Source organism: Leptonychotes weddellii, chromosome 3, assembly GCF_054177405.1.
Source record: "Leptonychotes weddellii isolate Sample4059 chromosome 3, ASM5417740v2, whole genome shotgun sequence".
Taxonomy (NCBI): Eukaryota; Metazoa; Chordata; class Mammalia; order Carnivora; family Phocidae; genus Leptonychotes; species Leptonychotes weddellii.
Genome location: NC_138371.1, coordinates 88,011,219 through 88,024,162, shown reverse-complemented (window position 1 = coordinate 88,024,162; position 12,944 = coordinate 88,011,219). Strand labels below are relative to the sequence as shown.

The window sequence follows — 12,944 nt, the reverse complement described above, 5'->3', positions numbered from 1 at the left end:
AAGGCAGTCGCTCAACCGACTGAGCCACCCAGGCGCCCTAAAAGTTATCTTTGTTATGCCCACAATGGAGAAGAAAAAAAGGAGACTCAAGTTGATTAAGTTGCTCAAGATAACAAAACTGAGTGAGAAAAACGAGATCTTCTCCCAGGTATATCTGACCTTGAAACAACTTCTTTACATTAATTCCCCTTCATACATTCTCCAACCACAATCCTTTTTAAAAAATATTTTATTTATTTATTTTAGAGAGAGAAAGAGAGTGTGCATGCAAGCGGTAGGGAGGAAGAGGGAAAGAGAGAATCTCAAGCAGACTCTGCTGAGCATGGAGCCCGACACAGGGCTCGATATCATGATCCTGAGCTGAAACCAAGAGGTGGGAGCTCAACCGACTGAGCCACCCAGGTGCCCTTAACCACAATTCTTTATTTGCATAGTCCCTAGAAAGTTAGGGGCTGCTAAGAGTTCACAGCATCATTTTTCATGACCTACAACTTTCCTTTCCTCAGACTGTTTCTTCCCGTTATTAATCTGAGTGAGCTCTTACATAGGAAAAAGAAGAAACATGGAACACTGTTTGCATCTGTATTAGAATGAGTGGCTGATAGACTGACACGGGATGGAGGGGAAAATGCATGTTCGATGAACTTCTCCACTATCTCCATCCTTTCAGAGCCTGAGGACTTAAAAAGCCTCATGTGTGGGAGGCAAATCCTCCACCTTTGGGCACCGGCACAGCTGGTGCGGGCCTTCAGCATCCTCAGATTCGATAACCTCCCCTTCCAGGCAAGAGCAAAGTATGAGTGGGAGAGAAAGCAATCATTGAGTTTTCTTTGACCTTCTGCATTTCCCTCCCCCGTAAGTCAAACTTCCTTATGAATCTTCTTCCTCCTCTCCTCCTCACAGAGTTGGGCTGGCTAGCAAAGGCCTCCAGAATCATGGAGTTGACTCACTCCCAATCCTAGTGACATTAGAATCACCTGGGGACATTTTTAAACGTACCAAGGCCCAGGCTCCTCTGCTGGGACATTCTAGGTTGAGACCCAGGCAAGCTGAGACCTAGAACACACCCCAACCCTTTGTCTTTCAGTTGAGTCCTGGGAAAGTCACATGTTAGCAGATGGCCAGTTTTCCCAAGCCCAGAAACTGCTGTACAGAGCACAGGGACAAGCTCCTGAGCCTGCCAGAGCTGTGGTTCTGCCTCCTCAGATCTGTTGGTCCAGCCACTTAACACCTGAATTCTGCAACGACTTTGATGCAGATGGCAGCCTCCTAGCAGACCCCTTTCTCTCACCCCACACACGGTGATTCCTCGTCATTGCCATGCAGTGTTTGGTGTGCAGACAAAATCAATAAGGACAACAGAGCTGAAAGATTACTGTAGACGAGCTCTCTGTAATGGAAGTGTACTTTTTTTTTTCCAGCAGGTGCTTTCCACTTCTTCCTTAACTATTTCCTAATTCCAAAATTGACCATTTCCCCCCCACAGACTATTTTATCTCCATTTTCCAAAGTATTGATAAACCAAGTCTGAAAACAAAGAAAATTAGTTTTGTTGCTTCAGGTGAGTTACAAAAATGAGATCAAAGCTCAAGAATGGATATCGCTGTGATTTTGCTCTGTTCAAATTCATTTGTTTCCTAAGAGGAAGAAATAACTGATATGCCTGGTTAATGAGCTGAAGTACCCAAAGTATTTGCACGGGCCACACACTTACTAAAGGCCAACATCTTTTGGTTTCTACCTACAGAACCTCCTGACCTAAAACATTTACTTGGTATTCCAAAGTAAAGTCTGGCCCTCCGTGAGATGAGCTGAGGAAAGCGGCTCTCAGGTTCATTGGCAATAACAGCTCACCTGTATGAAGAGAAGGTGCTTCTCCAGGGAACCATCTTATCCATAGGTTACATTTGTTTTAACAGAGAGACCATATTCTACTTTGACTTGGTAAGAGTTTCATTCAGGGAAAATATTCATGTCTGAACACAGAATTTAGACAGAAATTGAGAACAAGAAAGTAGAGTCAGAGCCCCTTAAACCAGGGAATTTAAATTCCCAAGAAGAACGGAGGTAGCTACTTAAACTTTCAGTGGTATTATTTAAAACTACTCCTCTGTTCCTTTCAAAGTATTTAATATGACTTTGGCATTTCAGAGGTGAATGCTCTCCTCAGTCAGATGCCCCCATAAGAGATTGTTTTGAAAACTTCTGGAATTTGGGAAGTCTTCTGTAGAGTGTAAAATCATAAGTTCATCTTAGAGAACAGTTTCAAAGAGAAAAGGAGTATTTTATGAAAGGCAATGTTTTTGGCTGTTCGGAACTTCATCACACACCTTGGTTTTGAGAAATCCTACCTCCTTTACCTAAACTTGCTATCCGAATAGAAGATGTTGTTTAAAACAAAATAAAAAAGAACAAAAAGAGGAAGAAAACTGTTTCCTCGAGGATCGGTTTTAGCCATTTAAGGACTTAACACACAATAAAAATACTCCCTTTATTACCATTACTCACTTCAGCAGCTATTCATAGTTCACAGCAATTCAAAGAAAAGGCCAAATTTCTTAAAGCAGAATCAAAGGCACTTGAGATTTCCTGAGATTACAGGCCGCAGATATACATAAAAGAACTCAATAAAAATATTTCATGTCCCATTGTGTATTATAATTTTATAAATAACTATGCAAAGGCTTAATCACTCTATCAACAGACACTCAATAGAATTTTAAATCATTTTTTTCCCAACCGGTATGCACCCACGGAATGTACTCACTTTTGATCTGTTTTTGCATTTGTTTACCAAATTTTATTTACGTAAAAAAAAAAACAATAAAACAACCCCACTTTTCTGAATAACTTGGATGAATTACAGACAAGCTCTCTAAAGAGCTCTGAAGAATTCAGTTCTCTTGGCTAATTAACTGCCAGGGCACTTATGAGACAAATACTGTACATGAAAGAATCAGCATAGATGTGTATGCATGTGCTGGACTGAGAAGGGAGCTTTGAACCTCAATTCCCTTTTCTTCTTTGCAAAGCAAGAGAACAGGGATGGTGGAATGGATGGCCATTAAAGCACCTCACAGGTTCCCAATGCACTTACGGACCAGAGGAGTCAAAATGACTTCTCAAACTTGGAAATGACAAAACAACGGAGATCATCCTGTGGAGGAGCCCAGATAGCTCGATCTGTGATGATGCCCTCAGGTAATTCTGCTACTCAGCCACCAGGACACTAGGACACTAGTGTAATGTGCTCTCTGCTGGGACAATGACTTAGGCATCTCTCCGTGACATCTCTACAGTCCACTGTCATGTTGATCTATGTACTCTGCTTTAAAGGGTAGGAAGGAACTCAAGCAACCTAAGGAGGGTAATGGGTCACTTTGGGCAAGCTTTTTAACCTTCCTGTGCCTCAGTTTCATCTTCTGTAAAATAAGGAAAATTACAGGACCTCTTTCAAAGGGTTCTTGTGAAAATTCAGTGAATTCACACTCATAAAACGATTAGAATATGACCAGTACAGAGTAGGTGCTCAGCGAGTGGGTGGCCAGTCGTGGGTCAGAGTATTATAGGTCAAGGCACTCTGTGCTATACTCTGTCTAGACCAGGCCACATAGGAGAGCAAAGAAGTGTCAATTTCCCCGAGTTCTAAGAGCAGGAAGAACCCCTAGAAATTCTCTCTCTGTTCTGAGGGTTGTCTTTCGCAGATTTTTATTTAGTCCCTGTATAAAAAAATAAGCCGCTATTTACAGACTAAAAAACTACCCATAAGAACTTCAACTTTGATCTTCTTTTGAAACATAAGGCCGTCCATCCACACTGGTGTGTACTTCTGGGTGGGACTGCTGCTCTTACACCAAAGGCTCTTCAGTTTGCCAGAGTCCCCAAAACTCCCTCATGCCCTTTGGCATGAAACCACGTGTGAGTTGGTATTGTGTAGTCTTCAAAGCAAGGCTTTTGTTTATTAATAAAACAAACAAACCCCCCAAACATTCTCTGTACTTATTTCTTTTCAAAGGCCAAAAAAGAGCACGTTAACCCTTAGAGAACACTTGATTTTTCTCCTGCCTGGCCCACTGTGGCCATTTGCGCTGTTTGGCCACTGTGGGTATTTCATTTGTGATCTCACATCTAGTCCAACACCTCTTCTTCTACACATGTGAAAAACAAGGACCCTGGAGAGGTTAGGTGACCATCTGAGGTCAGAAGCCTTGTTGGTGGCAGAAGCCGTTGCCACACACAGGTCTTTTCCCCTCATCGGTGTTTCTGCTTTTGCACCCACTGTTTTCTTTCTAAATGGGTCAGCTAATGTGGGTTGAATCCATGTTCCGTATGACAAAGCAGAGACGCGAGGAAGCCCCTCAGCTGCAGCAAGGAAGCCCCAGGCCACTACAGACATAAGGCACCTGTAAACAGGGTGATCCCCTGGGAGTGGCAGGATTCTCTTTTCTTAGGGTGCCTGTCTAAAATATTCTTTTGAAGATTTTATTTTTAAGTCATCTCTATACCCAACACGGGGCTTGAACTCACAACCCCGAGATCAAGAGTCGCACGCTCTACAGAGTGAGCCAGCCAGGTGCCCTCACCTTTTCTTTTTCTTTTTTCTTTTTTTGTCTTAAATATTCTGACGGCCAACATGGAGGGGATGACACTCCTCTGAAGCAACTGCTCCATTTCATTTATGCTTAATCATGACCTTTCATGTCTGATCATGTTTTTTTCCTAACGTGTTTCCTAACTTACTTAACTAGATGACGTGGTGACCTGGGTGCCAAGGATATATAAGATGACACATAAGAGCCCACCAAATACCTGGCAGGAATGAGCAGGAGAAAGAAAGCAGAAGAAAAGCTGCAGATGTTCCTGCTTGTTCAGGTCGCTTCGCAGACAATCTCTGGGGTCTCTCGTTTCCCCCCCCCAGTGAAATGACACTGTCCTAGGTCCCAGGTATAGCCCCTTCCCTACATACACATAAAGATGCTATTTTCCTTACGTCTTTCCCACAAGAGAAATGACAGACAGGCGTGAACATTACATGGCTTATTAATTTAGCTCCGTTTACTTTCACTCATTTTTCATTTCTGTTTTTTGAGACAGGGGCTCCGTGAGCCGGGGAGTTTAGTCTGTGCTCGCTCCCCACCCCACCATCAAAGTGCCCCACAGGTAACTTCTCAATTTTCCTCCATGTATCTCATTTAGGAAAGTCTATGATTTATCTCCAGCTTTACCACTGAACATTTGCCAGAATTGGAACAGCCTTCTTTGAGACTCACCCTTAGAAATGAGGATGGTAATGTCTATTTTAGAGACTGCTGATAGGAACAAATGGGATCCATTTTGTGCACTTTGTAAACTGTAAAACACCAAGCACATGTGTCCTAATGGTCAGATGTTGTATTAAAAAACTAGGGATAGAAGATGTTCTGAGAAAGACAGGCAGGCTTTAGGACTCAGGAAGAAGCTCATGATTCCTGGGTCCATATCAAGGGACAACAGAGACTAAGAAAAAAAAAAAAAAAGCAAAATGGATTATTAAATGTAAGTCCTGGTCAGGAGGCAGAGCCTCCAGGAAGAGCAACGTGCTAGGTTTGGTGGCATCTTCCTTTGTGTTCCCAGAACCCATCCATGCAAACTGCTATTTTGGCCCCTATCACATTAGTGCGTATTTGATTATTTGCCTTCCCTCACCACTCCTCAGCATCTTATAAATTGAGCTTTCCAGGAAAAGGCCTGTGTGAGGCAGGCATCTTTGCATCTCCAGCACTTAGCTTGGTGTCTGCTAGGAACTGCCAGCCTGCTGGGCTGATGCTATGTAAGTGTGACAGACAGACAATGCCTGCCCTGCCCCTCCCCCCGCCAGAGATGTCCACATCCCAACCCCTAAAGCCTGCGAATATGGCACCTGACATGGCATGAGAGACTCTGCAGATGTGATTAAATGAAGGATGTTGAGATGGGGAGATTATCCTGGATGGGCCCCATGGAATCATAGGATCCCTTGTAAGAGGGAAAGGAGGAGGAGGGTCAAACTCAGAAAAGGGAATATGACAATGCAACCAGAGTCTGGAGTGACATAGTTTGAAGATGGGAGTTAAAAACCACAATCCAAGGACTGCTAGAATCTGGAAAAACTAAGGAAACAATTCTGTCCTGAAGCCCGAGGAAAGAATGTTGCCCCACCAGCACCATGAGTATAGACTTTTGACCTCCAGAATTACAAGAGAATAAATTCGTGTGGTTTCAAGCCACTGAGTTTGGTAAAAAGTAAATGAATAACTATCATTGGAATGAATGAGGAAATGAATGAATAAAGAGAGCTCTAGATAAAAAGAGGAAAGACCCAGGTTGAAGTTCCAATAGCCAGCTGGGTAAGCTGGGCCCCATCATTTAGTCTCTCTGAATTCCTCAGCATGAAGAGCTGAGGGCATGGAGTCAGACCCATTAGGGTGCGAGGGCCTTGGGGGTGACTTCAGGCTGTGCATCTTGGGGCAAGTGCTCACCCTCTCTGAACCTATGTCCACCTCTGTAAGACGGCGACAGTAACACTACTGTGGTGGGGACTGAGGGTGCTATAATCTAGTCGCATTCAGTGGGACTCTGAGTGAGGCAAATGGGAAACTGGTCACATATAAATGTGACTAATGTTATTTCGTGCGCAAACCTTGAAATCACGAAAATTCTCCAAATTAAAAAAGAGTCAAGCATTGCACAGGTAAAGCTGGTAAACTGTGAACCACCGGCTGCCTCATGGTGGGTCTGCTTCAGCTGCTGAACAGAAAAAAACACTGTCCTTTGAGAGAATCCATGCTCAATTATGCAAGCTAGAAACAACATAAATAACAAATTACGAGAGGTCTTCAGGAACACACCCCTAGAACAAAATATGACCAGCCTTTAATGCATGCAAAGCAATTAGCATGGGCCTGGGACACAGGAAGCTATTACTCTGCTATTATTATATTAACTCAGTGACAAAAGCCTCAGGATAAACACTTCCATGATGGAAAATGAAACAAACTCTAGCTTTCCCATGGGCCTAACCTTTTCCTGGGCCTCCGGCTCCTGTCAGAGAAATCTCACAGTTGGAAAATCTGAGTCAGCGGTGCTAATAACACCCCATATGATGAAGCAATAAATTTCCCAGCTCTTACCTGAAACAAAGAATGTGGCTTCAGGGAAGTGCTGACTACATGCTCCCCCAGCATCACCACGCGCATTTTGCACACCCTCTTTTGCTCCCCTCAGCCATATTTAGACTAGGATTTGTGAGATGGCAGGGACCTTCCTGGGACTCAGTGCCACCCAGCAACATTCCTCTTTCTCTTCTCTTCATTCTCAGTTCCTTGAACCCCCAGAGAACAAGGTTGTGCCCAGTATATGCTAGAAGCCCAATAAATATCTCTTGAACATATAAGTGATTTTATGGCTCTTACAACCAATGTCTCTCTCCCATTTTCTGGACAATGAGCCACAGGCCAATTAGAGTCATGACTGAAAAATCCCTTCCATGTAGCATTCATTCAAGTTATTAACTGTCTCCTCCCCAGAGAGGAGAGCTAATTTCTCAAACCCAATAGGCTGGGTTATAGAGAGGAAATAGTTTTAAAACACGTTTTTATGGTTAAGCATCTGCCTTTGGCTCAAGTCATGATCCCAGGGTCCTGGGATCGAGCCCTGTGTCGGCTCCCTGCTCTGTGGGGAGCCTGCTTCTCCCTCTACCTCTGAAGCTCCCCCTGCTTATGCTTTTTCTTTGTCAAATAAATAAATAAGTCTAAAAAAAAACAAAAACAAAAAACCCACATTTTTAAAACTGTATCTGTTTTTCTAAGGAGCTTCCAACTTCACAAAATGAAATCTGATGGTATGTGTCGACACCGCAGGTTTGGCTAATAAGTGGTGGGGAGACTAGAAAGGAGAGATCGAAAGAAAACAAGAACCTGGGTGAAATAGAACCATCCTGAGGAGATCGGGAAAGGTACCAGAGAAACACTGAATGATTTAGTTCTAACTGGAGCCTGGCGTTACCTGTGAGAAGGAAGGGATAACTTACTTCAGTTTGGGATTCACAGGACTCTTTTAGGCTGCACAGAACCACTTAATGCAGAAGCAAGTCCCGTGTTTGACTTAGACCTCCTTTTTCTACCAAAGCACACATAATACCTAGGAAAGATCCAGAGCTAGGAGGACTTAAATCCTTATCCTGACTTTAGGCCAACACACATCGGGAAAAGCTGACCATGCATTCCTTGTGTAAAGACCACCCCTAAAGAAGAATCTAAACCCTCCCCCTAGAAATGGATGTTAGTGATTTTCTTCCTACTGTCCTTTAGAGCTAATTTATTTCCTTCCCTGGTAAGAAGTCAATGCCTTGTACAGTCTTCCCTGGAGATGGAGAACAGTTGCCCCTTGTCATAAAGTAGACTGTATGCTTCAAGAGTCAACTACTTTGGGCATAAACTTAATAAGGTTAACTCTGCCTAGATTTCTTAACTTCATATAATACCATGGCTTTTGGAGCTCCTGGGTGGCTCAGTCAGTTAAGCATCTGACTCTTGATTTTGGTTCGGGTCAGGACCTCAGGGTCGTGAGACTGAGCCCCACATTGGGGGTCCATGCTCACTGCGGAGTCTGCTTGAGATTCTCTCTCCCCTTTCCCTCTGCCCCGCCTCTGTCTCTCTCTCATTCAAATAAATAAATAAATCTTTAAAAAATATTGCGACTTTTATTATCAGATTCCTCCCAATCTTGATAACAAGTTGGGTTGTAGACCCCTGATTCCATAAATTCAGGGAAAATCATGTGACATGATCTTTATCAGTGGGGTTTCTATGCTTGCCTCCCCAGACACACTTGCTTTTTAGCCGGCAAAAATCTAGGGCTGCCCAGTGATTTCCACAAATGTCTCCCACTTCCTTGTCTTCTTTAGCTTTTTAAGCTCCCTATGCAGAGTTGTGCGATAGTTATCAGTTCTCTACTGTGATTTGAAGTCCTTTATTTCAATAAAAGTCTTCAATGTATCTATGTCGAGTGCCTATGTTCTTTCTGCTGTATTTCCCTTCCCCACACTGCCAGAGCCTTCTCGTCTGTGTGGCCAACTTCAGTCATGCTCAGATCGGATGCCCTGCTTGCCACCCTGGCTGCTTTGCTAGTGTTAAAGAACCATGGAATGAGGACTATCAGAAGACAAAGACTGGTTAGTTCATCTACCACTTACTGTCCTTGGACCTCTTTAAACTCCACATTGCCCAAGGTTCAAGGTTAGGCCCTTGCAAGCATGCAAGTGTGACCTCACCCAGCTCCTCCATGTCCCCTCAGTCTCACCGTTGAGATTTTTATCTCACCAGGCCATTATTTACTTACCTTGAGCTTCTTATTCTCCATGGGTCTGCCATGCAAATTCAACCACTGTATCTTCCTCTAGGCACCTCTCTTCTTGCAACATCCTTCCTCCTGTTCCCTATCCCTCAGGCCCCCAAGTGTCACACCTCTGAAATATACGAAGTGTCATACTTCTTAGAGGTATGACACTTAACTCCCTAGATGGAATGAGTCCCTCACCTCTGTGTTCCCAGAGAATGTTATAGATACCTGTCTTATTGCCCTGACCACAGAGTACTACAATACTTTTATAGGTCTCTCTGTTTCATTATAAACTGACTTTTTGCACCTTCCTACAACCAAATCTACAATTTGTCTCACAGTCACACTTCAAGAAATGAAGGAGATAAGTAAACATGTACATGATTCCTTAAGCAGAGGTGACTGCATGGCTCCCAGCACCGGGGTCTGGACCACACTTGTCTATTTATCTCTGCGTTAGGGAGGACAGAGCTAAAGAAATACAACAAAAACAAGCCAACTGGTGCCCAGCTAAGAGTAAGAAACATGGCGTACCTGATAGACCATTATATTAACAGTTTCTTCTTTTTTCTGCTCTGGAGGCCCTTGACTCTGTAGTAGACTTCTTACTGTTTCTTCCATCCTGAGAAATGAACAAACAAGCAAAATACATAAAGAATTTTCTTTAAAGAAGGTTTGATTAAAATGGGTCTATTCTAGTTAGGAGAAATATTTCTTCAGTGTATTTCCTAAGCTGATACCTGGAAATCTACTTTTTTTTTCTTTCTCCTTCATCCCCTATATTAGAAGTCTGTCACGAAGTCCTTTAAAATCATTCTCCAGAATGTCTCTGAGTTCTCTCTCTTTCTCGTTACCATTCAGGTTCCTATCCTTGGCCTTCTGCATCTGTACTGACGCAAACATCTCCCAATATCCCTCTTCACTTTCAATCACTCCCTTTTAATTTGGCACAATGTCACCACATTAATCTTCCTGAAATACCACTTTGATTTTTAAAAATTAATTTCCAAAGTTGACGAATATTGTATGAATGCATTTTCACTGTTAAACACTATTATGTCTTTCCATGTCAGCACACAAAGATCTACTTTATTCTTTTCAGCTACTTCCTGGTATTTCATGATGTGAATGCACCATAAATTATTTAACCCTTCCTCTACTGATGGAATTTAAATTACTTTAAGATTTTTACTCTTTTAAATAATAAACATCTTTACACATACATCCTGGTACATGTTAATTAGTATTTCTGTGGGTTATATTGTAATGTATATTGTATATTATAATCCTTTTCTTACATACCTACTTCTTACATACCTACTTCATGTGCCCATCCCCCATTACCCAAAATAAAGAGTAAAACAAACACACCAATTTCCACTTCCAGACATTGTCTCATGTTGTTACTACTTCTTGAAATGCCAAACCCTCGCATCTTCTCATTTCCAACCATCTTCCAAAATCTACTTCAAGTTTCAGTACCTAAGAGACATCTTCATTGCCCGCCCCATTTCTTTGAATTTTTTTTTTTTAAGATTTTATTTATTTGACAGAGAGAGACACAGCTAGAGAGGGAACACACGCAGGGGGAGTGCGAGAGGGAGAAGCAGGCCTCCTGCTGAGCAGGGAGCCCAATGCGGGGCTCGATCCCAGGACCCTGGGATCATGACCTGAGCCGAAGACAAACGCTTAATGACTGAGCCACCCAGGCGCCCCTCTTTGAATTTTTATAGTCGTATGCTTTATATCATTCATTCTATCACTTAAAAATTCCCCACTTTAATGCTCAAATATCTCATATATGTATGTTCTGTCTTCTGAAGTAAATTACAATATTTGGTAAAGAACCATGTCATAGATTTCTTATGTGTCTCCCTCAGTTATAGATAAAGTAGGTACTCAGTAGATGCCATTATATGAAACCTTTGTTAATTCATTTTAAAAAGTATTAAGTAGTTACTCTGTGCCAGGAACTGACCATGTATATTCTGTGTTTGAATGACCTTGTCCTTAGGGCCGATCCATGAGGATACATGAACCAGACACTTAGAGCAGGACACCTGAATTAAATGCACTGAACACAGTGAGTGCTCTTTTCTCAGAACCTGAGTTGGCTGTTTCTTCTAGTCCCATTCTGAAGCATGTATTTTACTAGTTTAAAAGACTTGAGGGAAAGCAGGCTGATCAGCTTCTTTCTTTTACTAAGAGCTTCTGGCATGGCAATTTAAGGGCTCTAGGAGGCCAATGAATTCCATGAAGTGGCAAGACCATTACCGTAACCAAAGGAGTTTAGTTGAAAATGCCAACCTTTCTAATATGATAAAACTACTTAGCAGCAGAGTGAGGAAATTACAGATGATCTGGGCCAGTCCAAATCTGGACTATAACTGGGGAAATTCTGCCTCCACAGGGGATGTCACCAAGACCCACTCAGGATTTCAGAAGACAGCGGACACCATTACAAGTGTCAAAGAATGCTTTGTGACTACATTTATATGAGCTACCTCTTTTGTGCATCTAGCCAGGAGAGCAAAATCTGTTCCCTGTATTTTCACAAGTCTTGTGTTATTAATGGTAACAAAAAAATTAAACAGTACTTTCAAACTTGTCAAAGAACTCTCATCTATTAATCATTATAATGTACTTGTAAAAGATCATTACATCCATGTAGTAGATAAGAAAGCAGAGACACAGAAAGGTTAACGGCTTCCTCACAGGATCATGGTTAGTTGGGTAGGTTAGGACTAAACCATTTTTCCTGACCGTAAGAGAGCGTCCTCCTTCCACTAGGCCTTTTTTACATCCAGGAAATTATTTTATTTTATTTTATTTTATTTTATTTTTTTCAAAGGTTTATTTATTTATTGTAGAGAGAGAGCACAAGTGGGAGGGGCAGAGGGAGAGGGAGAAAATCTGAAGCTGATTCTGCACTGAGCAAAGAGTCCAATGCAGGGCTTGATCTAATGACCCTGAGATCACGACCCCAGCTGAAACCAAGAGTCAGATGCTTAACCGACTGTGCCACCCAGGTGCCCCAGGAAATGATTTTAAATGAAAAAGAGTCTTAACTCCTAATGAAGAGTTACCTTGGTGAACATCTATGGGATGCTGAGCCCAAAAAGGCAAAAACACCATTTCTGACCTGGGGAGAGCTTAAAGTCTGGTAGAAAAGACAAACTAAATTTATATATATATAAAAAAAAAAAAACAGGTGTGAAAAAGGCACAGATCCTGAAATATTAAGTGATCAGAGCCAATTTCTAATATTCAATTTCACTCTATGAAAAAACAAAGACAATCTCTTCAGTGGTAGCAGATTTCCCATGCTGTCTGCCAAATCAATCATCAACAAAAAAAGTAATGCTAACGGTGACAAGTTGCCCAAGATCAGGCAGTTTGTGCAGGACAGATCAGGGACTGGTCTCTGGTTTTCTAAATATTCATCTACCTTCTTCCTCCCTTAGCACAGAAGCTGCAGGTCTTTCTTATTTTAATCCACTTTTCATCCACTTATAAACATTTGGCTTAAATGTGTCCCAAATGTTAGACTCAGTTAAAATAAAATCTTGTCTTTTTTTCTTCATAAG

The 12,944-nt window shown here is 42.1% G+C and overlaps 1 protein-coding gene across 2 annotated transcripts in view; it reads right to left on the bottom strand.

The window, feature by feature from the left end:
• Positions 1-12,944, bottom strand: part of NCKAP5 (NCK associated protein 5) — a 797,038-nt gene that overhangs the window by 288,783 nt on the left and 495,311 nt on the right. For both annotated transcript variants that reach the window (XM_081814565.1, XM_081814566.1), the window contains one exon: positions 9,892-9,979. In XM_081814565.1, the coding sequence (XP_081670691.1) occupies positions 9,892-9,979 (88 nt within the window). The remainder of the gene's footprint in view (positions 1-9,891; positions 9,980-12,944) is intronic.